At 38.2% G+C, this 25036-nt stretch overlaps 1 protein-coding gene and 1 long non-coding RNA gene across 15 annotated transcripts in view; one reads left to right on the forward strand and one right to left on the reverse strand.

The window, feature by feature from the left end:
- Positions 1–23980, reverse strand: part of LOC107051766 — a 71127-nt gene extending 47147 nt beyond the window's left edge. For 8 of the 9 annotated variants that reach the window (XR_005859402.2, XR_005859401.2, XR_005859400.2 and 5 more), the window contains exons 1-3: positions 23822–23980; positions 2082–2243; positions 571–647 (exon numbers count right to left, since the gene is read on the reverse strand). This is a non-coding gene — a long non-coding RNA (uncharacterized LOC107051766). Of the gene's footprint in view, positions 1–570; positions 648–866; positions 1082–2081; positions 2244–23821 lie in introns of all 9 variants that reach the window. The other variant, XR_005859407.2, reaches the window with a different exon arrangement.
- The window catches only part of GRID2 (glutamate ionotropic receptor delta type subunit 2), a 696754-nt gene that overhangs the window by 582773 nt on the left and 88945 nt on the right, over positions 1–25036 (forward strand). For all 6 annotated transcript variants that reach the window (XR_212218.5, XM_015276600.4, XM_420483.8 and 3 more), the window contains 2 exons: positions 14326–14464; positions 23891–24086. Coding sequence is in view for 5 of the 6 variants with exons in the window: in XM_015276600.4 (XP_015132086.1) it covers positions 14326–14464; positions 23891–24086 (335 nt within the window). In the remaining variant the exon portion in view is untranslated. The remainder of the gene's footprint in view (positions 1–14325; positions 14465–23890; positions 24087–25036) is intronic.

Raw genomic sequence — 25036 nt, forward strand, 5'->3', positions numbered from 1 at the left:
GACATACTTGCTAGTAGCACATTTTTACGTATAAGCACATATTTCATTCTAACAATAGCTTCTTGTGTTCCTCTGTCCCCAAAGCAGAAAACACTCACTGTCTGGTGAAGACATCCTTGAAGTCATTTCTCACATGTGTGTGAATCATCATCTTAAGCAAGACACTAGATGACTTGGGGGGGGGGGGAGGAGTTATTCAACTTGCAAACATGAGCATTTGTATTAGTGGTTTTAATCAATAAATGGCATTATAGCATTATTCTTAGCAAAACTTAAAAGGATGAGGGTTTTTTCTTTCCTTTGTTCACTATGAGCTTCTGTATCATTACAGTAGGTCAACTTGACCTTTAGAGATTGCTTTGATAACAACGTTACAGGATGTACCTAAGGTGGAATTTCAAAATTCCACCTACACTTCAAAAATGTGTTATTTAGAAACATAATTAGAGCTTCTATATTTGTTGTGGTTAAATTCTGTAAAGTTAGAATTTCAGTGCAGAGAAGCCATCTGAAAGTTAAAGGATTACTAGAATTAGTGGCACAAAAACTGAACTAACGTATGCAATTTACCTTGCCTCTGAAGGAGTCAGACACCACTCTACCATGATGGATGCTTAGATGTCTTGCAAGAACAGGTTTATACAGCACTGAAAACCCAAGCAAAAAAAATACCTTTCAGTATCTTTCCACAGAGGGTTGGGTTTTGTTATTAAAAAAAAAAAAAAAAAAAGAAAAGAAAGAAAGAAAGAAAAAAAGGAAAAAGAAATGTGCAGATGTGCAGCAAAAGAAGGTAATGACAGTGCCTTCTACTGGGATACTAGCGCTATGGAACAAAAGAAGATGACGAAGAAGAGAAATTAGCTCACCCCTTCCAATGACCACTGATGGCTCAAGAGGAGTATGATCTCTATCCAGAGAGATGCTGCTCTTTCAGCTGCTAACCCTTAAATGAGGATGAGGAGGGATGGATTGAGAGTCCAACCCTTCCAGTCACACAGGTGCACTGCTTGCATCCCTGGGTTAGCCATGCATCCTCACCTGGTACTCAGCTGTTGGTTCAGGCCGTGATCTGGCAATTACTCTGCACACGGGCATTACTGGAACTATTATTTGTCCTTATGCTCTCACTGAGTCATATTTTGTTTCATTTGTAGCTGTTCAGTTTCAGCCAAAGGGGACTTTGTCTCCCTCATGTTCATAATGTCCTCCCTGACAGGCTCTAAGATAAAGCAGCACTTTAATACCTCATTAATGACATTGTTCAATTTGATGTTGATTGTATGTGCAGATGGCCTGTTTTCAGTCCATTGTGCACAATCCCTTTTGCCATCCCAGAAGGTACTGCAGATAACATTGTCGGCAGTCTATGGAAAGGCCACTGCTACATAAACTGCATGTGACACTTTGCTTCTTAGCCACTTATGGATATATACCAGAGATGTTAATTGTGGTTCTTTGAGTCTTTAGAGCATTGGTATTCAGACATTAGCAACAGAGGGGTTGGGGTTCAGCATCTCTTTAAATCCAATCAGAAGGTGGCCAGTGTATAAGGTTATTTGTTAAGATTGGGTGCCACTATTCTCTGACAAAATAGCTAGCATATGTCATGTTGGTGCATTCAGAGCAAATAGTGGCTTTGCAGAGGCATGCAGTCATTTGCAATCTTGGAAGCACACACTGCAGCCCTACAAAAGAGGATCCCCAGAATCTCCTTTTGTTTTTTACACATTGCGCACTGAGCTCCAGTCAAATTTGTTTTCTGTATATTTCTTTGTTTATAATTATATAATGTGAAATTGTTGTCCCATGTTGTAAAAGTGGCAACAAAAGATTGGTCAGAGCTCCTTCTGAGTGAACAATTCTGAGTAAACTGTTGATAAAACTGCTTGGCCTGTTGCACAGTTATTTATAATGATATAATTCAATGGTGCTAATTTGGTAACCCCAAAATTAAATTTGAAGCCTTGCTAAGTTTTCTGATAAAACTGTACATTTCAGCAGCATCAATACATGAGGTTTTGGCCAACCTATTCATTAGTGATGTGCAGCAAGCTTCACAGTTCAAATTTGATCATACTTACAGCAATCAAAAGATTTACGTTCAAATATCAAGCCTTGCATGGTATTTCATCAACTGAATAGATGTAGTGTAAGTAGTGCTTCATCTAAAGCTTCCAGTAACTGCAGTAAATATTAGTAGACACCTCAATTTTCAAACTTCAGCCACAGTCATTCCTCTTCTTCTGCAATGACAGCAAAATAGAAAAATGAAATATATTTTTATGATACATTTTCCCGTACTTCATCACGTAATTATTTCACCACATGTAGGAGCAATGCAAAGTCTATCCATCCTCTGTCTCTGTTTCACAAGTAGCGCAAGTCACTGCAATGTATTGCCATTAAATTAATGCTGGCTGTTTGTAAAAACTTTAAATCTATGATGCACTTTGATTTGCAGTTGAAAATATGTCATTCTGAAAATTCTGCAGGAAGATTGAGCTTGATCACTGTGAAGTTGCTAATATCTGAAGGAAAATATTTTGTTGTTGTTGCCCTATACTTAAAAGCCCTTAAAAGAAACTAATTCAAAGTTTAATACTACATAACAGAAATGTAAATGTGACAAATGCATGTGTCTGAAACACCACTGATACCAGAAGAAGCTAGCCCACAGCCATTCGCTATGTGATGATGCACTTTCCTTCCCAACTTTTCCCTCATTGTCACAGTTTTAGCAAGATGGGTGGAAGGAAATGATTTACTGTCGGAAAGGGAATTATAAATACAGTATAACTAATATGTTATGCTAAGATCATTTTAATCAGGTAATTATTAAAAGACTGTTTGGCCTTTAAGGACATTGATTTAATGGGAATTAATTTAATGATTGAGTACTGTTTGTGTAACATTATCATTGCTAGTGATGCGGAAAATTGGAATCTCAGCTCAGCTGAAAAGAGGTTACATTTTCCATTATCACATTAGATCCCTTTCTTCTGGAATGCAGTTATTAGAACTTTTTTTATACTTTCAGTATGTATTTTAATACTTGGGCTTTATCTGAATATTCCTGACTCAAAAAAGTAAGTGAAAATGTTCACTGTTTTACCATTCTCACTTTTAATCAGAGACTTGAATTTCTGTGTAATGTAGCCTTAAACAAAATCCATTGAATTCTGATATTGACTTGCTATTGCTTCTGCTATGAAAAATTTTCTCAATTGTCATTTTCTACTTTCCTCACTGCAGATCTGACCATTGCGTTTGGGATGAGCAAGATTTTTTTTCAGCTATAAAGAAGCAGCAGTGTTATAAGTAGAAGCAGACAAAGCACATTTCTGTCTAACTCTGAAGTTGAATCATACAGGCTTAGGTCACACCTTAGGAGTGATTTAAAAGTGACTCTGACCCATTCCCTCTCTAAGTGGTGAGCGCTGTAGAAAGGCTATGTCCAGTATCTGACGATTAGGACTCTGCTAAAGCTGACCCATATAGGTACAACTCCCATTTATCTAAAGGGATGTTGTACCTGGTTACCCTTCTTAATTTGTCCTTAGTTATGCTACTGCCACAAATTATTTCTCACCCATATACTGCCACTAATAACTATAGTGTAGAAATAAAGATCTAGAAAGAAAAAGAGGGAAAACAAATGCGATTGGAAGCATGTAGTAAATAGCTGTGTCTGATAGACTTGTGAAGATTGATTTTCAAAGAAAATTTTAATTAAGGATGACTATAACAGTTGTTGATGCATCTTGGCACTTTTGCAAGGGAGATGGGTGGCCAAATGATTATCCCTTTGTCACTAGAATGAAGCCACTCCAGTAGAGAGAGCAAGCTGGGCAAGTCTGGTATTTGAAGACAGATAAATAACTTGACAACAAAAGCAAAAGAGACTCGAATTCCTAACTACTTTGTAGTTCACTCCCCCTGCGGTAAGCCAACGCTACAGTGGGCTGAAATTCTTTGCCATGGTTAACATCTGTCTTTTCCTGGGTAGCCGAACATCTAGCTTCAGGTAGAAGAGTTTCAAAGAACATAGCTGAGAATCCTGTGTTTCAAATGAATTAGTTTGTGAGTAGTCATTTGGACAATCTTTGAATATTTATCTTTGTATGTCAAAGCATTCTGAACAGATTTATCAGAGAAGTACACCAGGCTGTGATTTGATGAGCGGCTGTGCCACTGATGCTTGGTTAGCCCCAACATTTGAAATCTCAGCATGGATAATCTTTTCCTATTAATGAGGAAACAGAGCTGAGCAATGAGCCTTAGTATGTAAGTCAAATGCCAAAGGCACATCTGAATAGATGCACAGTAGTAGCAAATGGAGGATTTTCACAGGGAGTTAAGCAAGTTTCTTTCTCACAGAAGTCTAAACACAATGATTTGATCAGGGATAGAAAACTGATAGTGATAGAAGTAGCAAGTCAAGTTTTCATTCTTGTCAGAGACCAAAAGGGCTTTTTCTACATGAATTTTTTAGCCATGGTAGTGGGGGAAATATAGTTTGGGTGGAAAAGAAAAGCTTCTAAAGACATTGGAGAAATTGAGTTCCTTTTCAAGAATATGCTAAACATCATCATTCCTCATTAGGGACTAAAGAAAAGTCTTGGTCAGAGATTCTTTTACAATAGAGAGAAGTACTGACAGCATGTAAACATCAGGGCAGACGTAGAGAGTAATTGATGACCACAGTACACAGGCAGTCTTCCACCTTCCAAAGGGAGTACCAGAACATGAATATAACAAATAAATATTCAGTTTTATGTTCCCAGCACAGAAATTTTCCCCAGGAAATAATATTTTTGTAGATTCTTCTGATAAAAAGAAAAAAATGGAAAATAAAAATAAAAAATGTCTAGTACAAGCGTAAGACAGTTCTGTACGGGCACACATGCAGAAAAAGATTGTGCAAAGCCCAACATTCATACAATATAGACAGATCATCCGTGTACAGAAAGCGGACAATAGTATGAACTGCTATCTTCTTTTAGCAAAGATACAAAATATAATTTGGAAATGATTACTGGCCAGCAGTAACCTAACGTGACAATGTAAGTAGGTGGTAACATTCTGACTGGAGCTGGTTCATGCCCAGCCTCCTTTGTATGAGGGCAGCAGGAGCCTAGACCTACCTACACAGAGTCATGCATATACCACAAGGTAAGCAGGCTTCCGGAGTTGTTGACAAGAGTCTGTATATATATATAAAATGCAGATTCTCAAACCACTTCACAAATTACTGATGAGCTGGAAGGATTTGAAATAAGCCCAAAGGAAAAGAATGATCGTCTCAGATGTTCTCCCTGTCATATAAAGGGGAGGAATACATGAGGATATCTTTCTTTTGTGAATCATTGCTTCCCTTCTGGGAGGGCAGCGAGGGTAGTGCTTTCCACCCAGCTGAAAGGAAACAATCTTCCAGGGAGCAACTGTAATGGGATTAGTCAGGGGATCGTTACACTAACAATAATAAATGGAAGACGGTAAGCGATTGTTTAGTTCAGAATTAAGACATTAAGGAAAAAAAAAATTAACCTGGGCACCAAATGACAAAGTGAATACATTACTTCATTGCCTATAGACCAGCACCAGAATTCTGAGTAGTAAACAAGAACGGTAGAATTAATTCACGAATATAAATTTGTTCTTTATGATGTTACTGAAATCTGATAGGAAGATTCATGTGGTTGGAATGCTAACCCATGTACTGAAAGATATATGGACAAGGTGGGCAAAAGGGGAAGAAGGATAGGAAGAAGGCGCTATATCAAAATTGAATTAGATATTTTGGAGGATTTCAGAACTTGGAAGGAATTGATTTCTTGTGGGAAAGCGTGCTAATGACTGGAACACAAATAATTGGCTCCTCTACTGCATATCTGTAATGTGTAAGGGAAAATGTGAGATACAATAGGAGAATTCAATCTAAATGATGTATGTTTTAGGTCTTGCACCATCCATGCTGAAACATCTTGAATGCACATAAAGAACAGATGGGGAAAAAAAGGGAACATTGGTTGCAATGAAGCTACAAATTTCAGGGAGTAAGTGTACACAACTGAGAACAATAGGAAGTAGGACTTTAAAATTTTCTTTGGAGCTAAAAAAAACTTAATGGTGATGATGCATTATGAGGTGAAATTGATGCCATTCAAAATAGTTATACAAAAAAGCAATGAACATTTCTATTCTGTACTTTGACAAAAGCAGACGCTGGATTTGTATCAGATGATATTTAAATATTCTATGTTTAGAGCAACTCAGAAAGATGTTAAATGGCAGGTACTAACACCACCATTTTCAAATCAGAAAATCTGGGTAAATGTCTCAATTAAAATTTCTTGCAAAGGTGCCTCTGTACCACTTTTTGGTGATTTGAGTCCCACAAGTTTGGGCAAGTTTCTTAATACGTAGATACAACAGTGTGAAAGTCTTCAAGAATATAGACAAACCTCACAGTTCCAAAATATATCACTATAAAAGGCACTGTATTGCTTTACATGCAAACATATATGCGTACGTATGCCTAAAACTTTCCTTATCCTCAAAAACATCAAGAGAAGGAGGGGGGAAAAAAGAAGCCGAAGTATGTCCATGGCATATGGAAAAAATGTGTTACTGGGAGCTACACCCAATACACATGGAACAGACACTCAAGAGAGAGATGATTGCTGGAATCTGATAACAGAGGACACTCAAGGAGACTTTCAGTATAGAGAAGGATAGGATATATTTGCTCTTTAAGTGGTGTTTGATGACATATAAAGGACTTGTATTCAGCAAACTGTAATGCTGTTCAAGTAGGCATATGAAAATGTCTCTGTCAACTTATATGCTGGGAAAATGAACGCACAGACATCAAAAAAGTCTAATATTTCTAAACTGAAGCTTAATACCAGCACTGTTATAAATTATTTTGGTGCTAGACAGGAGAAAATACTAACTATTCTAGTCATCTCAAAATTAATATGTCATGTGTTTTAAATATTGAAATGAGTTTCATGTTTATTCCTAAAAAGCTGATATATGAGGATGTATGGTAACTGCTGAGTCACAGCCTGAACTACTGATTGAGCACCTGGGGAAAAGACCCAGTCAGCCCCGGGAGCACAGCTGAAGGCAATTCAGATGTGTATCGGAAGGGGTGGAGCCTGGCTGCACCCCTCCTAGACCCCCCCATTTAAGGGCTGACCCCCACTGGGGAAGCGTCCAATCTCTGTTTGGAGATCTCTCACTTGTAGGGTCTTTCTTGTAAATCTTGATCTTTAGAGACAGGTGAGCACCTTTACTTTTCCTCTGAAATGCCCTCCTATCTGTGCTGGTCCCTTTGCTATTACACTCCTGTATTGCCCTTCCACTGTGTTAATCTCTCCAATTGTAATAGATACTATCTTGACAATGAAAACCCCTAAATCTTTTGTATTTGACAGAAGCTTCTAGAATCACTGTAGGGTTTTGATTTTGTGTTGTTGTTGTGTTAGCGGTGGGGTTATCTTGTTAGCTTATTTCCTTAGGAAGACTATTGCCCTATGATGCCTACTGCTTCCAGTGAACCAGAGCTCAGTGCTTTCTGTTTAGGGAGTAAGATCTGAGGGTTTGTTTCAGGTATGAAACAAAATGCCTGGAATGTGTCTTTTCATTAAAATAAAATAACAATAATAAATTAAATTGCACTCCTCTGGTAAAAACAAAATATTAGGGAAGAAATAAGTAATGTGGTGAATAAAAGTAAGAGCTGGCTCTTGAACCTGTCTAGGCTGTGAAATCTGGCCACCACCCTGCCTCATGCTTATTCCCTTCCCTGCTTGCAATGCCATGCAATCTGCCAGTATTTGTAAGGCTAGAGATTGCAGCTACTGATTTACAAGCTTGCTTGGAAGGCATTACCAATTCAAGGAGTTGTATTCTCTTGTTGAAGGATATATATAATGCCTGCTTTGGTCAATGGCTATTACCTTCGGCACGCAATGTAGAATTATGAACTCAGGTTATGACATACCAGATTATATCTCATGGAAACGAATGCACTCTGCGCAATTCAAGGAAGAATGGGGAAGTATGGGTGCAAAATGAAAAGATGAGAAGAAAAAATGTGTGATGAGAGACTTTTTCAAACAACCACCAAGCTGTGTTTATTTCATAGCTGGTAGAAATGGATACAGGCTTCATTGACTGCAGAGAGTTTATTACTTTTTTCTCTCCCAACTGAATTGAACATTTTCAGTTGAAGACAAGAAAGATTTTACATTATCGAGGAAGTTTCTAACAGAACAATAGGGGTAGCTAATGCCCTGAAAGATGATGCCTTTGAAGAGCTATGCTTTGCAGAGGTTTTTAAAATATAGCAGAGCTTAGACAAACTTTTAAGTTTTGTTTCACGTGGAAAAAAAATAGCAAAAAATACAAAATGCTTTTGTGTCTTTGTTAATAAAAACTACTCCCTCACACCCAATCTCTGTTAAATGCCCCATTTTATAAAGCAAGCCTAAGATATATGTTAATCTAAACTGTTTGCAGCAGAACTCCACACTTTATATTTGTGCAAATGGAAATTGCAGATGCACAGCATAATTGATGTGACTGTTCTAACAAGCTGAAGGCTAAACTGCAGCCAACTCCCAGTCCTTTGTACTTTTTTCCAAAGGCCAGTAATTCTCTAAATGTGGGCAGAATTTTTGCAAGTAAAAGCAGAGCCAAAATCTGTCCCCAAATAACCTGCCCTATTATTTCTTCACCTCTCTGTTTCAAGCATAATTAAAATCCCTGCTTTCTACTTCAGTAGTATTAGTTTCTCAGCAAAACAGTCTCAATTATCATCTTTTTCACAGTTCTCAAAACTGAAATGAATCTGGCTAAAACTCCACACAAAGCAATTCAGAGTATTACTGACCTCTAGCATAAACTATATTAGCTTAAATGATTGATGTTGGACAAAGTCATTGTCAACTGAGATATGTTAGTAAAATGAGAGCTGTTGATGGCGGGTATTGGTGACAAATCAAATTTTGTCTGTTGGAAGAATCTAGTCCCTGCAATTTTTATCACACCTGTATTTTTCACAAAAAGACATCATGGGATATGATTTTCCTAGTGTCTTTCCTAACCCTTCTTACTGAAGCCTCTCTCTTCACATAGGGAGTATCTCTGGGTAGGCTCCCAGTATGGCTCTCAACTGCCTCTGGATATGTCCATAACAGACTTCAAATTCAGGATGTAAAGTAATGATGTTTTATAGATTTTCTGTGTGTCTCACTGTTTTAAAAAGTACCTTTAAAAAGTTGCAGTCATTCAAACCTAGGGGAAAATGACTGACAAATGATTAACGACAGTGGCAGATCATGTAGAACTACTCAAGCTAGCACCAGAGTTGAAACAGGCAAGCTTATTTAACTAAAGGTCAGTTGTGAGTTTTCTTAATGTCGAGTGCTATGCTTCCAAATTTTTTCTTTAGTCACAGTAAAATAATAATTGTAATAAATAATTATTTTATTAGATCCCGTCTGTAGTCCTGTACTACAGTTTTTTACTTTAAACTTTATTGGCAAAGAATGATTTAAAAGGAATTAGAAATCTGTACAGAATTGTGCACACTCACATTTTGTCACTTCGTGCTTTTTTGTCTGTTCTTTTAGGTCTGCCATAATTACACATTACATTGTTTGTGTTGTCTAGACAATGCATTATTTTTCTTGCTTGCTGATAGCTAGTTTGAAGCTCTTGGAAGGAAATGAAAATGAACGAAAATTTGTAAGTTGTAGTATAAGCCTGTTGTCTGAAGTGGGCCAGCATTAAGTTAACCTAGGATTAATGAAAGAGAGCTGCATTAGATGAGAGTGGGAGGACTAAAAGCAATTGCTTTTGCTGTCACTTCTAAGGTAAATCAGTTGTTTCAGAAAGCTTCAAATGAGATTGCTTTTTGCTAGCTTAGTTTACTCTAGAAAATATCTTTTTATTTCTTCACATGCAGTCACATTTTAAAGGCAATTTTAGATTTTGAAATTATTCTTAGTATGCAAAAAAGGTGTCAAGTGAATTATACTGGGAGCTGTAGCCTCAACTTGCATAATCTACAGGTATTGGCATTTTGTGTTCCATTAGACGCTTCTGTGTACTGCAGGGGTATTGGAAGGGACAACTCAAAAAAAAAAAAAAATACAGCCTCTGTGTTTGTTTGAGAGCTGTCCCTTAGCTATATCAAGTATCAGGACGGATGAGTATTTTTAATTTCCATTTGTGTCATGAAAGGAACTTGTTAGTTTTAGCAGTTACTCAGAATACTACAATAGCAGTCTTTTGGTGTAACTGTAGCCAGAACGTTAACTCCTGTGGATGAATTTTGCTATGGGAATGAGGTATGGTAGGACAAGTTTTACACTAGTCACCAACATATTGGCTTGGCAGCAGCTAGACCCCTTTGCCATTGTGGGTTTTGAAGCTTTGCTGGTATAGTATAAAAGATAACAGCAGAGAGATTGGATGCTCTTCTTGATGCTTTCTCCCTTGCACTCTGTATGCGTGCATATGTATTTGTCATGTGTGTAGCCACTCCTAACAAGTATAGGCTGTGTTCTGTGGTATTATACACATACATTAAATCTATACTAGATACTGGGAATATTTGCACAAAGCAGAGCTCTAGGAGGTGTATGCACATGCTACTTTATAGTCAAGAACGGCAACTGTAGGATCTGTAACTTTTTCACAATAACGCTAATGGAAAACCAGTGATTGCTGCTCTCCTGGCTGACTTGGTGCTCTTCAGCATGAAGAAACATACAAATTTATGCTGAAAAAAGCTCTGAGGAGTTATCTTAGAAACCAAACAGGGGGATGGGAATGAAGATGTTTCTTAAGGTGAGCTGTCATAGTACGATAAGTCTTCTAGCAAACAGTACAATGGAACAAGACTGTATGGCATTTGCTCTCCTACTAGATGTCAAAGAAATTATACTGTAGCAGTAAAGCAATAGCTATAGCCAGTCATTTTTATGGCAAGTCATGCTCTTTAATGTCTTCATCAATGACATTGACAGTGGGATTGAGCGCACCCTCAGCAAGTTTGCAGATGACACCAAGCTGTGTGCTGTGGTTGACACACCTAAGGGATGAGATGTCATCCAGTGGGGCCTAGACAGGCTCAAGCAGTGGGCGCAGGTAAACTTCATGAGGTTCAAAAAATCCAAGTGCAAGGTCTTGCACCTGGGTCATCACAACTCCCCACTACCAATGCAACCTGGGGAATGTAAGGATAGAGCACAGTCCTACTCACAAGGACTTAGGGCTACTGGTGGATGGCAAGATAGACATGAGCCAGCAATGTGTCCTCACAGTGCAGAAAGTCAAATGTATCCTGGGCTGCATCAAGAGAAATATGAACAGCAGGTCAAGGGAAGTTATCCTACTCCACGCTGATGAAACCTCACCTGGAGTGCTAAATCCAGGTAGGGTGTCCTCAGAACATGAGAGCTGTGAGCCTGTTGGAGCACATGCATCCAGAGGAGGACCACAAAAGTGACCTAATAAGGGATGGAACACCTCTCCTACAAGAACAGGCTGAGAGGGCTGGAGCTGTTCAGCCTGGAGAAGAGGAGGCTCGAGGGAGACCTGAGAGCAGCCTTTCAGTACCTAACAAATAGCTATAAGAAAGGAGACCAACTCTTTAGCAGGGCCTATGGTGATAGGACAAGGGGAAATGGTTTCACACTAAGAGGGGAGATTTAGGTTGAATAGAAGGAAGAATATTTTTTACCATAAGAGTAGTGAAGCACTGGAACATGTTGCCTAGAGATGTGGTGGATGCCGCAGCCTTGGAGATGCTAAAGGCCAGGCTGGACCAGGCTCTGAGCAACCTGACCTATCTGTAGGTATCCCTGTTCATTGCAGGGGAATTAGACTAGGTGACCTTCAAAGCTCCCTTCCAACTCAAACAATTCTGTGATTCTATGAAAATATTTCTTGTTTTTTCTTTCTTTCCTTCGCTGGGAGAGGTGGAGAAGACTGCCTGTTATGATCAGAGATCATGTACCCACACAGCTGCAGCATCAGGCCTGCTTTAGAAATGGTTTAAGTATCAGTGCAAAGATCTTTTTTTGAGCACTGAATTGTTTTGTGCTTCTTGTAGTTGTATGCAAGCTTTGTCTTCAACTTTCATTTGTTTACTGCTCATACACAAGGTATAAGAGTGCATTAGGTTGAACTAAAAAACTTGAGGATGGCAACATTGACTGTTACTTGAAGTCCATTGTTAACATAGGTGTTAATAAAGAAAAGGTAACAGTGAATGGTGGGGACCATTCCCCATGTATGGGAAAACTCCACTGTATGAACAAAAGCAAACACTATTGCTGAGGGATCTGCCATAGATTTTTACAATCGTTTGTTGAACAGCATCATCAGTTGAAAACTTGAGCTGTGCCCAGAAGGCAGGTGTATGACTTTCAGTAGTCCTCTCTTTTCTGACACTTCACTTCAATAAAAAACATGAGAACTTAGAGTTATACTCATTAAGCTACAAAATGAAAATGCAAGGATGCCCAGGAGATCATTGGCTTCTCCTCCATCATTCTACCCATTTCAGTTTAATACAAATATTATCTGCAGGGATTGGCACCTGAAAGTTAAAAGGACAAACAGTCTGTTCTAATGAATTGATATAAATGTCTTTTCATTTGATTAAAAAACTTTTAAATGAAATATTCCAAAGACATCACAAAAGTGTTGTAGAGTGGAAACATTCTATTAAAAAAATCACTTAAAACTTCTGCAGGAGACAAAAAAAACCCCACGAATCTTTAGATGTTGAAGCTAATGTTCATCTTTGAAAGTCTTTATATTGAAACAGTAGCTTCTGACCTGATTGGAAGATTCTTGTTTTAGATAATTATATGGCATCTGGGAGATAGAAGGAAATTTATTTCTGACTGCAGAGGTGTAATAGATTTTTTTTTTCAGTGCTGGAATTCTTAAAAGGCAAAGATTTGAATACTTATATACCGTAAATAGAACTAAATGAAATCAGTTACTATTTAGCATGTGGCAGAACTTCATATTACTGAAGTAGAAAAAAAGCTTCATATTTGTTTGGTGATGTAGAGTCCCCAAAGTGATACCTCATATTCAAGAACTGATTAAGTGTCTAAATAATTTGTGTTCATATCTGAAAATTACTTCTACTTAGGATAAGAGTAATGGGAAGAAAAATTACAATAAACTTATTTACTGGGGGGAAAAAGAAAGAAAGAAGTTCTTACAGAAGTGAGTAGCAAGTACAAAACGCTTATGGGTGATTGAATCTGTAACAAGCTGCACTGCCTATGAAAATTTCAGTTATCATTCTGTTACACAGTCATAAGATTCTTGTATCTGAGAAAACTCCCTGAAAATAATGACTACCTTCTAAAGTACTGAATATAGAGAGAGAGAGGGTGAATCTCTTGAGCAGTTTACTTGGGGATGTTTAGTGCATTCACCTGTCTCTCCTAGTACTTGTAGCGGTGACAAAACTTTTACTACAGACAAAAAATAGACATCTTTAAAAGAACTAATTTTCTCTCATCTAAAAATGTGTGTATATTTTTAACTGAAAGTTCTTTAAAGATTTCATGTTTTGTGAGCAGCTATTTGCATAACATACACTATTTGTGGCTTGCTTAAAAGGGCTCTGTCCACACAAGCTGTAGCGAACTGAGCTGAGTGAACAGCTCAGATCTTGTGAGCCACCAAAGCACTGCTAGGTTTAATTGCTGCTAATGTTTTGTTTGCATGCCATTTAAAGTCTGAGGAAAAGCAACCATGGGAATGCAAAGTAGTTCTGCACTCTTTTTCAGCACGTGATTTTTTTATGTCCTGGTGGACTTTGAAGCAAGTGGTACACATATATACAGATCTTATGAGCATCTGCTTGCCTACAGAACTGTGAGGAAATAATTGTGTTTTGATGTGTTTGGTTTAACTTTATATTCACCAGAACTCAAGAAAAGCTTAATTAAGGCCTGTATATAGGATCTCTAAGGAAAGAACATTTTAAGAATGTATTCCTCTTTGTTCTGAGATCTTGAAGTCTATTTCCATTACTGAATAGGAAAGGCAGATGAACTGCAATGAAAGACACAGTAGCAAAACAGATTAAATATGATGATAACGACTGACTGTGAATCTCCTTTCCTACTTTCCCTGCATAGAAAGCACAGCTCAAACTTTGCTAGTCTTATGAAAGCAAGCAACCTGCTGACCCAAGGTCTCCTGCACACAGTAATGGAGATCTGGGTTTCCTTCTGCCAAATTACAACTCTTGCTTTTCCTTCTTTCCCACAGGAGGAGAAGTCCCATATACAACCCTGGCAACACGACTGATGATGGGGGCTTGGTGGCTTTTTGCTTTGATTGTCATCTCCTCTTACACAGCAAACCTAGCTGCTTTCCTCACCATTACGCGCATTGAGAACTCTATCCAGTAAGTTGATGAACTGAGGGAAAAGAATGATGCATAAATATATATGTGTTCATGGAAGGGTATGAACGTTCTAGCTAAATGTGAGAAAGGGGAAAAATGTTAACCGTCTCCTGAGTAGTAGTTCTGAAGCTAATGAAACAGTATACCATGGCCTTCCAGTATTCCATAGTACTTCCTCCCTGGAGTTACTTTAACATCAGAATTGATGGCTTCTGGCACATACTATTCAGTGACGCATGGACATGCATATGTATATACGCATACCATGTTTTGAAAGAAGTAATTGAGTTTGAGATAACTAGAGTATTGGTATCTGAAGTGGGAAAAATACAAATTACTGGTGTTTTTAGGCTATGCTTTCTGTTCAAATGCAGCGCATAGTAACAGTACTCTGACTCTTTGATCAAGAGGGACCCAGAGCTTCTTCCAAGTATGGGGAGCTCAAAGCTGATTTACCATTTTGCAAAGGCAAAAAATGTGATAATAGGGGGGGGAAAAAAAAATCACTGACTGGTTGTCTTCATACCTTCCACTCCAAAGTCCTCTCAGTGCAGATCAAATAAGTTGTTCTTTTTTTTACCGTCTTTTGATTCTTTTTCTTCATTCCTCCTAAATATAAGTGTCTTTATCTCCTTTTTATAGTATTCTTCTATCCTTTTTCCCCCCAATCATGTCTTCTCTCCACACCACAGAAACCTTTCTAGGTGTCTTGCTCTCTTTCTCTCTCCTTTTGTGCTCCAGTTTCTCTCCCTCAGTATGCAGTGTGCTGAGTTGCTGTAAGTTCCACCACCCACTTAAATCCTTCCTCATGGGTCAAATCAGAGACTAGTAAATACAGAGAAATACCAGTAAGCCAAGCTGTCCAAGGAGCAGCTGGTCATTTTTCAATAGAACACTATTCTTGAACACCTATCTTGAGGCTATGCTTACACAGATATGCAAGAGTTACAAACTTAGCCTTTCCTATGAATTCTTCTATGGGAAAGTACAGTGTGGCTTTAGTAAAGAGACGTTTCCTGCTGTATTTCTTTCTCCAGGAAGATAACTGATTAATGCTTCATCTCAATACTGATGTTAAGGAAAATTCAGTTTTCTCACTCCGGATGTTGAGTCAACTTCCTGCCCTCTGTGTCTCATCACCTGTGGTCTTGCTACCTATCCTTCAGCTGTTTCCAGTCTCTTTGAATTACTCCTGATACAGTGAGACACTGGTGTAGACTGGGCTGCAACATGACTTTTTGTGCAAGCAAAATAAATGAAGATACATTGTCATTCAGTTTTTCCTTACAAATATGTAATCTTCTGCATCCTGCTTTGAAGTTATGTCTCCTATGGTTTTGAAGTAGTCCAAAAAAATGCTTAAATTGCTGTGACAAGTATCTGAGGGTTTGGTTTTTTTTTTTTACCATGTGTAAAAATATGTATAAAATATACTCAAACTATAATTTAGTGTATCTTCAGCTTTTTCTTGTAGTTTATTATGATGTCACTAGAAAACCTCCAGTGGAATTCTGAGATTATTATGTACAGTTGGGACTACATTGGTGTTTGTGCTGTATTATTTATGGGCAAAGTCACTGATAATGTTTTATTCAGTAGAAAATGTTGCAGCTGGAAAGCTTCTGAAGTGAAAGAACAGAAACATTTATCAAAGTGCTTGTAGCTTCGAAATAGAGTAATTAGATGTGTTAAGTATCCATTAGGGAATGAAGTTATCCTAACTATGGTGGGAGTGTAAAACTTCAGTTTACAAAACTGCCGAAATTGGAACTCAAACCAACACATAACAGAGATGATGTTTGTTTACCATGCTGAATTACTGCAAAGTGGAAAACATGAATAAGCAACAGAGAAAAAAGCTGATGCTCTATTTTTTTTTTTTTTTTTTAACAGATCAAATTATACCTTGGGGAGCTTAGAGGGCCAGAATGGGAATGAGTTTAAGCATCTAAAGAAAATAAACCCGATTCTGCTCATAGGACTATTCAGTCAGCTTCTGGGGAAAAAAAAAAGAAATGAAAGAGATTGAAGTCAGTGGGTTTGCACAGATGTAGCAAGTAGTTAATGGGTTTTCATTTCAGATTTCCAGCTAGCACCAGATATGACAGCATGTTGTCCTTGTCATATCTTTTATGAAGGAAAGGAGGATTCAAGCGGCCCACAGCACACTTCATTTCCATGAAACATTTCAGCAGTTACTGCATTTCAGCTTTTGGATACATAGCCAGCTTTTGTTCAGAACTCTTCCTTCTATTGGCTGTTATTGTGATGGGGCCACTTTTCCTAGTCAGAGTCTAATAGTATCCAGAAGCTTATTTTAAGAAAAGCACACGTTATGTTATTAGGCAATGCATCAGGAAGGACTAGTGAAATATTCCCTTTCCTCAGAGGATATTAAAGTAGATCTCTGCTGTATAACTTCACTTGTGACTGGTGGAACTTTGTTATCTGCTTCACTGATAAATTTGAACTAAATCTGTTAGTTTGTAAATTGACTGTTTCCAAACAAATGTTGACTCTTAATAACTTTGGCAGCATTAATAATAATATCAGTGGGCAGGATTGGGAGTATAGGTATGCAAGTCATGAAGTACTTCCTAGTCCATCTTTTATTCACACTTGACCCACATTTCAGACCTTATTTAAATCTAGACAGTCAACGTTGGGTATTTCAAATGCCAAAACATTGTGACAGCAAAGAAAAGCATAACTTAGATATTCCTTGCATCTTTAGATCACTGTCTGAAATGCAACATGAATGAATGATAATCAAAAGTAGTTTCTCAGAAAATGCCAAATAAGTTTGGAGGACTCACGCTATTTCTTCTAGATGAAGATGCTGTGAATTTCATCACTGAGCCACTATTTACGTTATGGTGCTTCTTCATTCATTTACGATACAATTAAGATTCCACTGGCAGAGAAACTGGCTGTGCTCATACTGTACTACTTTCTTTGGTAAGCTGTCACCACTCTCTCAGAAGCATTGAAATTGTGAGGAGGAATTGGGGCTCAGAAGAAGCCAAAGGATTTTCTGTAAGAAAGGATGGTATTAGGTTCAGGTTTAGGTTTAAATCTAGCCTGCTGCTAAAGATGAGGGAGTTTGACTAAGATGCATGATTGCACATATCTTCTGTAAAATAGGAAGTTCATGTTATGTTCTTGAAGACACAGGTTGTACATCCTGTTTGACAAGTGAGACCTCTACCTCTAAATAGTAGAAGCATGGCAGTAAAACTTGCCTTCAGTCATGCTTATTTTGCCTAGTCATTCTCACAATGTCTTTCCTAAACCAAAATTTTACTAAGCTAAGATGTCTCCAATGCTCAAATAGCTCCATATGACCACCTACGTATTTTCAGCGAAGGGTGTTACACAAGAATGCTGTAATTGAAGTAGGCATTTCCTTACTCAGAAAAACAGAATGTTCCTTAACCTCTCCTTCTGCATGGTTCATTCGGATCTCTAAACTGCCTAGCAAGCAACATTTTTAGTTTCTGACACAGCTGTCACTGCCAACAGTCAAAAACCTCTTGGCTTCCTTTATCCTTTTTCCTAAGCTCACCTCTGAATGAATCCTGAATGTAATAGGGAAAAAAAGAAGAAAAATGCATGCTTTATCAGAATTAGCTGCAAATGAGCACTTGAGCCTAAGCAATGAAAAAGTCAAAAATGACCTAAAATTTAATGACTAGTTCCTTGCAGAGTGCTGTGAAGTAGTCAACTCTAATAACAGCCAGCCTAAAACAATCCATAACCCAGGTATACAAAGATATTTTCATGCCCAAGCCTCTGACCTCAATAAGATGTAATCATCTAAAAAGGAATTTAGTTAACCCTCCATGGAACTGACCTTCCGTTTTTTTTTTTTTTTTTTTTTTTTTTTTTTTTACATTTTCAGTGTTTTGATGTTTTTTTACAAACACCTTTAGGTGACATGCATGAACAACATATCAATTCTCTGTTTAGCATATGAGTTTATGGAAGAGGATAAGCCTTGGGAAAATAAACCTATGTAAAATTCAATGTGAAAATATTTGAGTTTGAAGCAGAGACAGATTTTTTTTAGTTAAAAAAGTAATTAATCTGTAGTGAATTGATTTCTGCTGCTTGATTAAGGTGCAGAATAAGCAAACTCAACAAATGCTGTAAAATACACATAACTGCTGTTAATTCATCCTCAAATGACTCAATTCATCCTCAGAATAGCTTTGCATTGTTAATCAGTGTAGGGTAATGTTTGTACTGGCTCGGTAACTGTAATTAGAAAAAACGTATCAAAGGCCACGTAATAATTTTTCCCCCCACAATACTTCATGACTGATAATCAAAAACAAAACAAAAAAAAAAACTGTAGCTTGTGTATTGCACTGAGTGGTCATTTCCTTATAAGTAGGTTTTGTATAAATGCAAGCTTAGGTGCAGATGTTTAGCTTCATAGCAATTTTTCAACTTTTTACCAGATATTAAATGCTTCTGTTGCCATATGTATGGATAGGCAGCAGTTGGCAGAGTTATCTTTAACTAGTAGAAGGAATAGATTGCCCTTTTTGAAGATCACGGCTTACTGGAAACTCTGAAAGCAGGTAGTCTCCAATTAGATATGCTTCTCCTTTTGTTGCCAGCCTTTAAATGAGGTTAGGGAGGAATGGATCCTGGGTCCACCCCTTCCCATTGCCCTGGTGAATTGCTTGCACCAGTGCTCCCAGAGCTGATCATGCCCCTTCACTAGGTCATGACCTGACAGTTTCTGTACATCATACTGCTTTGAAATAAGAAATCCAAAGAGAGAATTTCTTAAAATGTGGGATCATAATACCCTTACACATCTTAGATCTACTTTGCTTTGCAGATGTTTGAGCTAAGATCAGTAAAACTACTGCAAAATTAAATCCTCATCCAAAGTGGATAATGCTGCCAGAATTTGGCTATCAGAGAATAATCAGTATGAATACATCAACTTAACTAGATTTTTTTTCCTTATTCTGAGGTCTCATCTGGCAACTGTGTGTTGAGGCTGTGTGACACACTGAGACTGAGCATTTGTCTCCACTAAGTGTAGTTGTCCGAACGGAGAGTGAGTTGTTTAATCCAGGAATAAAGGTACATTAAGCAACGTGTAACCTGCAAACCAGGCTGGAGCAAAAAAAAAAATTCTTTCTTTTGGAAAGGAACCTCTATGGTTTAATAATTTTACTAGTTCTGTCAAGTTTGCTGCTTTTCTTTGTTTTACAGTAACTTGGCTGCTAGGTTGTGAATGTAATTTCAGAAGTATTTCTGAAATAGGTCATACATATTATGATCCCATTGGGCATGTTTGTGTGAGGGGATGTAGTCAATGGTTTGATAAGTCTTTTCCTTGTCTGCACAGCAGCAAGCACACGTGCGCTTCAGAGTCTGCAAACCTTTTTCACTCCTCAGCATGGGGTTGAGTGAACCTACATGTGAAGTTTTCAGCTGGCCACAGTATTTGTCTCATTTGTAGAGTTCAAACCCCTCTTACTGTCATCTACCTGCTGTTATTTTCTCAGCATAGAGCAGTACCTATGATGTGCAAAGGTGAGGAACAGGGAAGTTGAGAGGCATCCTGTGTTTTAGGATAGAACACCAAATAGTGGAGAGCTGCAGGCTGTAGTTAATGCCAGAATAGACAGCTAGAATGCACCTTCCTGAAGGCATCAACATAATCATCCTTGTCATTTCTCTGCTGGTGATCCATTTGGGTGTGATGGCACTCTCACTTCCTTCTCCTTGATAAAATGAGAACTCTTCCATACCTTTCTGTAGTACCCTTCTGGACCAGTTGCTTATGTCTAGCATTTTTTACCCCACCTGAAATTAGTAAAGTTGCTTTTACAACTGCAAGATACAGAGAGGAGCTGTTATTCCTTTTGTGCTGTTTGTGGCAGCAGTTATATGTATATCATTTATATACCAGTTAGCAATTATATTTCAGAAAAACACTTTGTTGCTTGTTACATTAGAAATTGTATGGCTATACAGAGTCCAGTAAAGATTGCAGTTTGGCTACGTGTTGTTATTAGAAACTGGGGACTCGATGAATACTTTCTTCTGTGTACTTTTCTAGTAATATGTATGACAAATAGCACAACAATTACAGGACATTACAATATGTATCCCCTGACAGATTGCTGCACTTCTGAGCACTGCCAGGAGATAAAGAAGCATATTGGCGGCAGCAGCACTGACACAGAATGGGTGAATGTAGTATTTTGCATTAGTCTAACGCCTTTTGTTAGTGATGCTTTTGACAGATATGTAGCCTATAAATGCAATTGTAATGCACCTGCTTCTACAGAACGCTTTGTGTAATGGTGAAACAAAGTATTTCTCAGCAAGGCACTGCTGTCTACTGGAATGCCTTTTTGCAGAGGAGCTGTCCAGACAGCCAGGTCCCAGAGTGGGCTGTTGAAGAACATTATTCGTTCCACAGTTCAAGGCTTTGCATTTCTTACTGAATTTCACAGTGTTCCCATTGGCTTCTTCCTCCAGCTTTTTGAGGTTCATCTGAACAGAGGCTTTGTTCTTGAGGTGCCTATGTTGTGCTGTCCACAAAACTGATAAAAAAGTGCTTTCTCACCTCTTTCAGGACACTGATGGAGATGTGTCCCCTGTGATATTTGTAAATGGATTCCAGGTGTGATACAACCCACTAACCACTACTTCTTGAGTGTGAGCATCCAATCAGGAACTCACAGAATTGTAGGGCTTTGAACGGCCTCAATCCCCCTGCTAATGCAGGTTCCCTACTAAAGTAGGGAACAGCTCTTTGAGCAGTCTAATCCAGTGCTCTGTCACCCTCAAAATGAATAAATTTTTCCTCATGTTTGTATGAACTTCCTGTGTCCCCTTTTCCTGTCACTGGATGCCACTGAAAAGAGCCTGGCCCCATCCATGTGACACCCACCCTTTAGATATCTATAAACAGAGATAAGATCCCATCTTGTCTTCTCCAGGCTGAACAGTTGCAGATCTCTCAGCCATTCCTCATAAGGGAGATGCTCCTCTTGTCATCTTTGTCACCCTGCACTGGACTCTCTCTTAGAAACTGCTTGTATTTCTTACACTGAGGAGCCTGATACTTGACATGATATTCCAGATGTGACCTCACCAGGGAAGAGTAGAGAGGGAGGATAACCTCCCTCATCCTGCTGCTGGTCATGCTCCTTTTAGTGAATCCCAGAATAGCACTGATTGTCCCTGGCCACGATGGCACACTGCTGGCTCATGGCCAACCTGTTCCCCACCAGGACAACTAGATCCTTCTCTGAAGAGCTCCTTTCCAGCATCTCAGCCCCTAACCTGTACTGATGCATGTAGTTATTCTTCCCTGGGGATGAGACTCTACATCTGCCCTTGCAGAACCTCCCAGGGTTCCTCTCCACCCAACCTGTCCAGGTCTCACTGAATGGAAGCACAGCCTTTTGGTGTGTCAGCTGCTCCTCCTAGCTTTATGCCTTCAGCCATTTCGTTTTCCACCTAGTCAGGCCTAGTAACCTAATTTATATATACAAATATTGTGGGAGACAGTACTGAAAACTTGCTAAACCTAAGGTAAATTGCATCCATTGTGCTGGTCTTGTCCACAAACTCAGTCATTTTATTAATGGAGAAGGCAATCCAGTTGGTCAAGCCTGACCTAAAGCACAAGTTTGGGGGTTTTTGGTTTTGTTTTTATCTATTTTCAGGTATTTTCCTTATGGGTAAATTTGCCTCCTAGCAAATAAATAAGGAGTCTCCTGACACCGTAGTCTACTGTAGTCTCACATTTTTCTATTTTTCTTCCCAGAAAAGGGCAAATCTCAGTTGTGTAGTAAGAGACCAATATACTCAGGTTCAGTAAAAGCCTCATCTCACAGCTGCTTTGATCATACTTGATAATCCTGTATGTGTACTGATTCTTTACAGTTTCCCTGTTGTTTCTGTTCTTGAAGAGGAATACCATCTTGTTGGAGACAGAGAAGAGGATTTTGGATTTTATAATGGATTTTCAATTTTTTTAATTTATCCCTCTCTAATAGTTGCTATATGTAATCTACTTAGAATTTAGCTCTTGTTCAATATTTTTCTTGGCCTATATGTCTAAATTTCAAAGGATTATTCTTTGACTTAGTGAACCTCTAAAACCTTGCCATTGGGCTCTATTGATTTCTTCCTTCTTTTCTTCCCTTCTGTTGTGCTCAGTGGCATACATGTCCTTCAAGATGTGTTGACTTTGATGTCATCTCTGGCACTTTTAAGAATTCCTTTTTTTTTCCTACGCAATATCCTTTTTCTAGACTCTAAATTTACTCGTTTCAAAAATGCATCTTGGAATTTGATTAATTTCTTACCATTGAGTTTGCATTTTCTGCAGCTGCAAAGAGCTTTTACAGTTTGCTATAACCTGCCTTAAGACAGCACTCAAATGCTTGATTTGTCCTTAGGTGTCATCCATTAGATCTGTGCAGTTTATACAAAGTTAATTTGTACCAGGAAAGCTGTAATGGATTTTAGGCACTAGATGTATTGCAGTAGTTATTTTGAAACTTTAATGAATGCCATTAAAGAAACAAAGGTATGGGAGAGTAATTCTGTAGGACAGAAAAATAAAGGCCAGGAGGTAAGGAGACTTAAAAGACTATGAAGAGATATATATATAGAGAGAGAGAGAGAGAGAGAGAGAGAGATTTATTTTTTTTAAGGCCAAAGCAGGGTTGACAAATTTGTATTTGAGATGCTTTAGAAACTTCTAAACTAGTTAATATTTTTGTTTATAGGGAACAAATAAGACTACATAATATGTAATATTATACACTATACATAATATGTAATAATATGTAAAGTAGAGCAAATTATGAGAGTAATGTGAACCATAATACAGAGGCATTTCATGAAACTGTAGGAGAAATCATCACATTGCTGAAAACTGTGTAGGATGCAATCTGCTATGTGCAGTGGGTGCATTGTTCAGTGTGGGAATTGCACTAAAAAGCTCTTCTTTGCCACATAACCCAGTAGCTCAGAAAGCTGGTTTTGGTGAGTTTGGCCGTTAAGAGAATTTAATAGAGTTAATTGGCTACGTGTGGCTGGTCTGAAACACTTCTTTCTCCCCTTTGCCCCTGCACAAAGGAGCTCTCAGCATTTGACAGGATCCTCTTGCTCTTTTTGTTGTTATCTTTCCACTCATTTTCATTTTTTCCATCCCTTCCTTTCATTTCATATTCCTCCTTGTGTCTTAAACCACAAAAAAATTCAGACTCAGGTTGTCTTTTAAAAAAAAGCAAATTAGTAAAAAAAAAACAGCAAAAGAAACTGGCTTGACAGCCATCTCTTTATATGTTACCCTTTTCTCACCTGCAGCATCTTCCTCTTGAAAATGCAGCTTTAAGTCTCCTATGTCTCTTTTCTTCACCAACAATTAAGGTCTCTCCAGGATCTCTCAAGGCAGACGGATATTCCTTATGGCACTGTCTTGGACTCTGCAGTCTATGAACACGTTCGAGTGAAAGGCATGAATCCTTTTGAGAGGGACAGCATGTATTCCCAAATGTGGCGGATGATTAACAGAAGTAACGGTTCGGAGAACAACGTCTTGGAGTCGACTGCAGGCATTCAAAAGGTATTGTTGTGACTTGCTTTTTCCTTTCCTTTGGAAACTCACTATTGTAAACACGAAAATTTGCTTAGTTGTTGCTTTTAACTGTCAGAGATGCATTGGCACCCAGATAATGATCATGCTCTATACCAATTTTTGCAAGCCCTTTGTATCAGCATAGAGGACTGGGACTTCTCAGCAAGGTAACTTGTTTTCAACTACATTTTAAAACGTAAGTACCTAGAGTGTTCACTCTGAAAAGGATTTATAGGTATGAGAGATGAAAGCATTTGTCAGGATGCAAAATGAGTATAGGATCACTGCACTGCTAATGCCAGAAGATGCCTGGCAATGTGCTGTACAAAGTTCAAAGCACTTTCAGTACAAGACGTTGATTAACTTACTTCTGTAGGCTCCCAACACTGAAAACCTTGACTTTCTGTTAAGCGTTTGTAAGAACAGTAGTCCATGAAGCAGGTCAGTGCGAGTGAATACTGGTTAATGGGTGACTAAGTATAAACTTTATCCCTACCATTATGTCTTCCCATTAAGTTTTAAAATCAAACTTGTCAAATACTGTGTTTTGCAGATTTCATTTTAAATTTGAAAATGTGATGATTAATCAGGGCAAATATCCATAAAGTTGTACTTTATCTAAAGTTTGGTTTAAAGACTTGTAAAAACAGGGGCAAACTGTGTTTCATTTTCACTGGAATCCATTTGCCAGGACAGCATGTATATTCTGTGTTTCAACACACAACACAAAAACGCAAAAGAAAAGGCTATGTTCAAAAGAATGACTAAGACACATTTATCTCTTGATAATAAAGGAACCACAAAGTTATAAAGGTGGCTTGGAGTTTTAACAATCATTAGTTCACTCTGTATAACTAGTATCATATTTTTCTGGTGTGAAGGACAAAATGGCATGACTGAATGGGGAGCTGCGCTTTTGAAACTCCTTTAGAAAAAAG

Source organism: Gallus gallus, chromosome 4 (genome assembly GCF_016699485.2).
Source record: "Gallus gallus isolate bGalGal1 chromosome 4, bGalGal1.mat.broiler.GRCg7b, whole genome shotgun sequence".
In the NCBI taxonomy this organism is placed as follows: domain Eukaryota; kingdom Metazoa; phylum Chordata; class Aves; order Galliformes; family Phasianidae; genus Gallus; species Gallus gallus.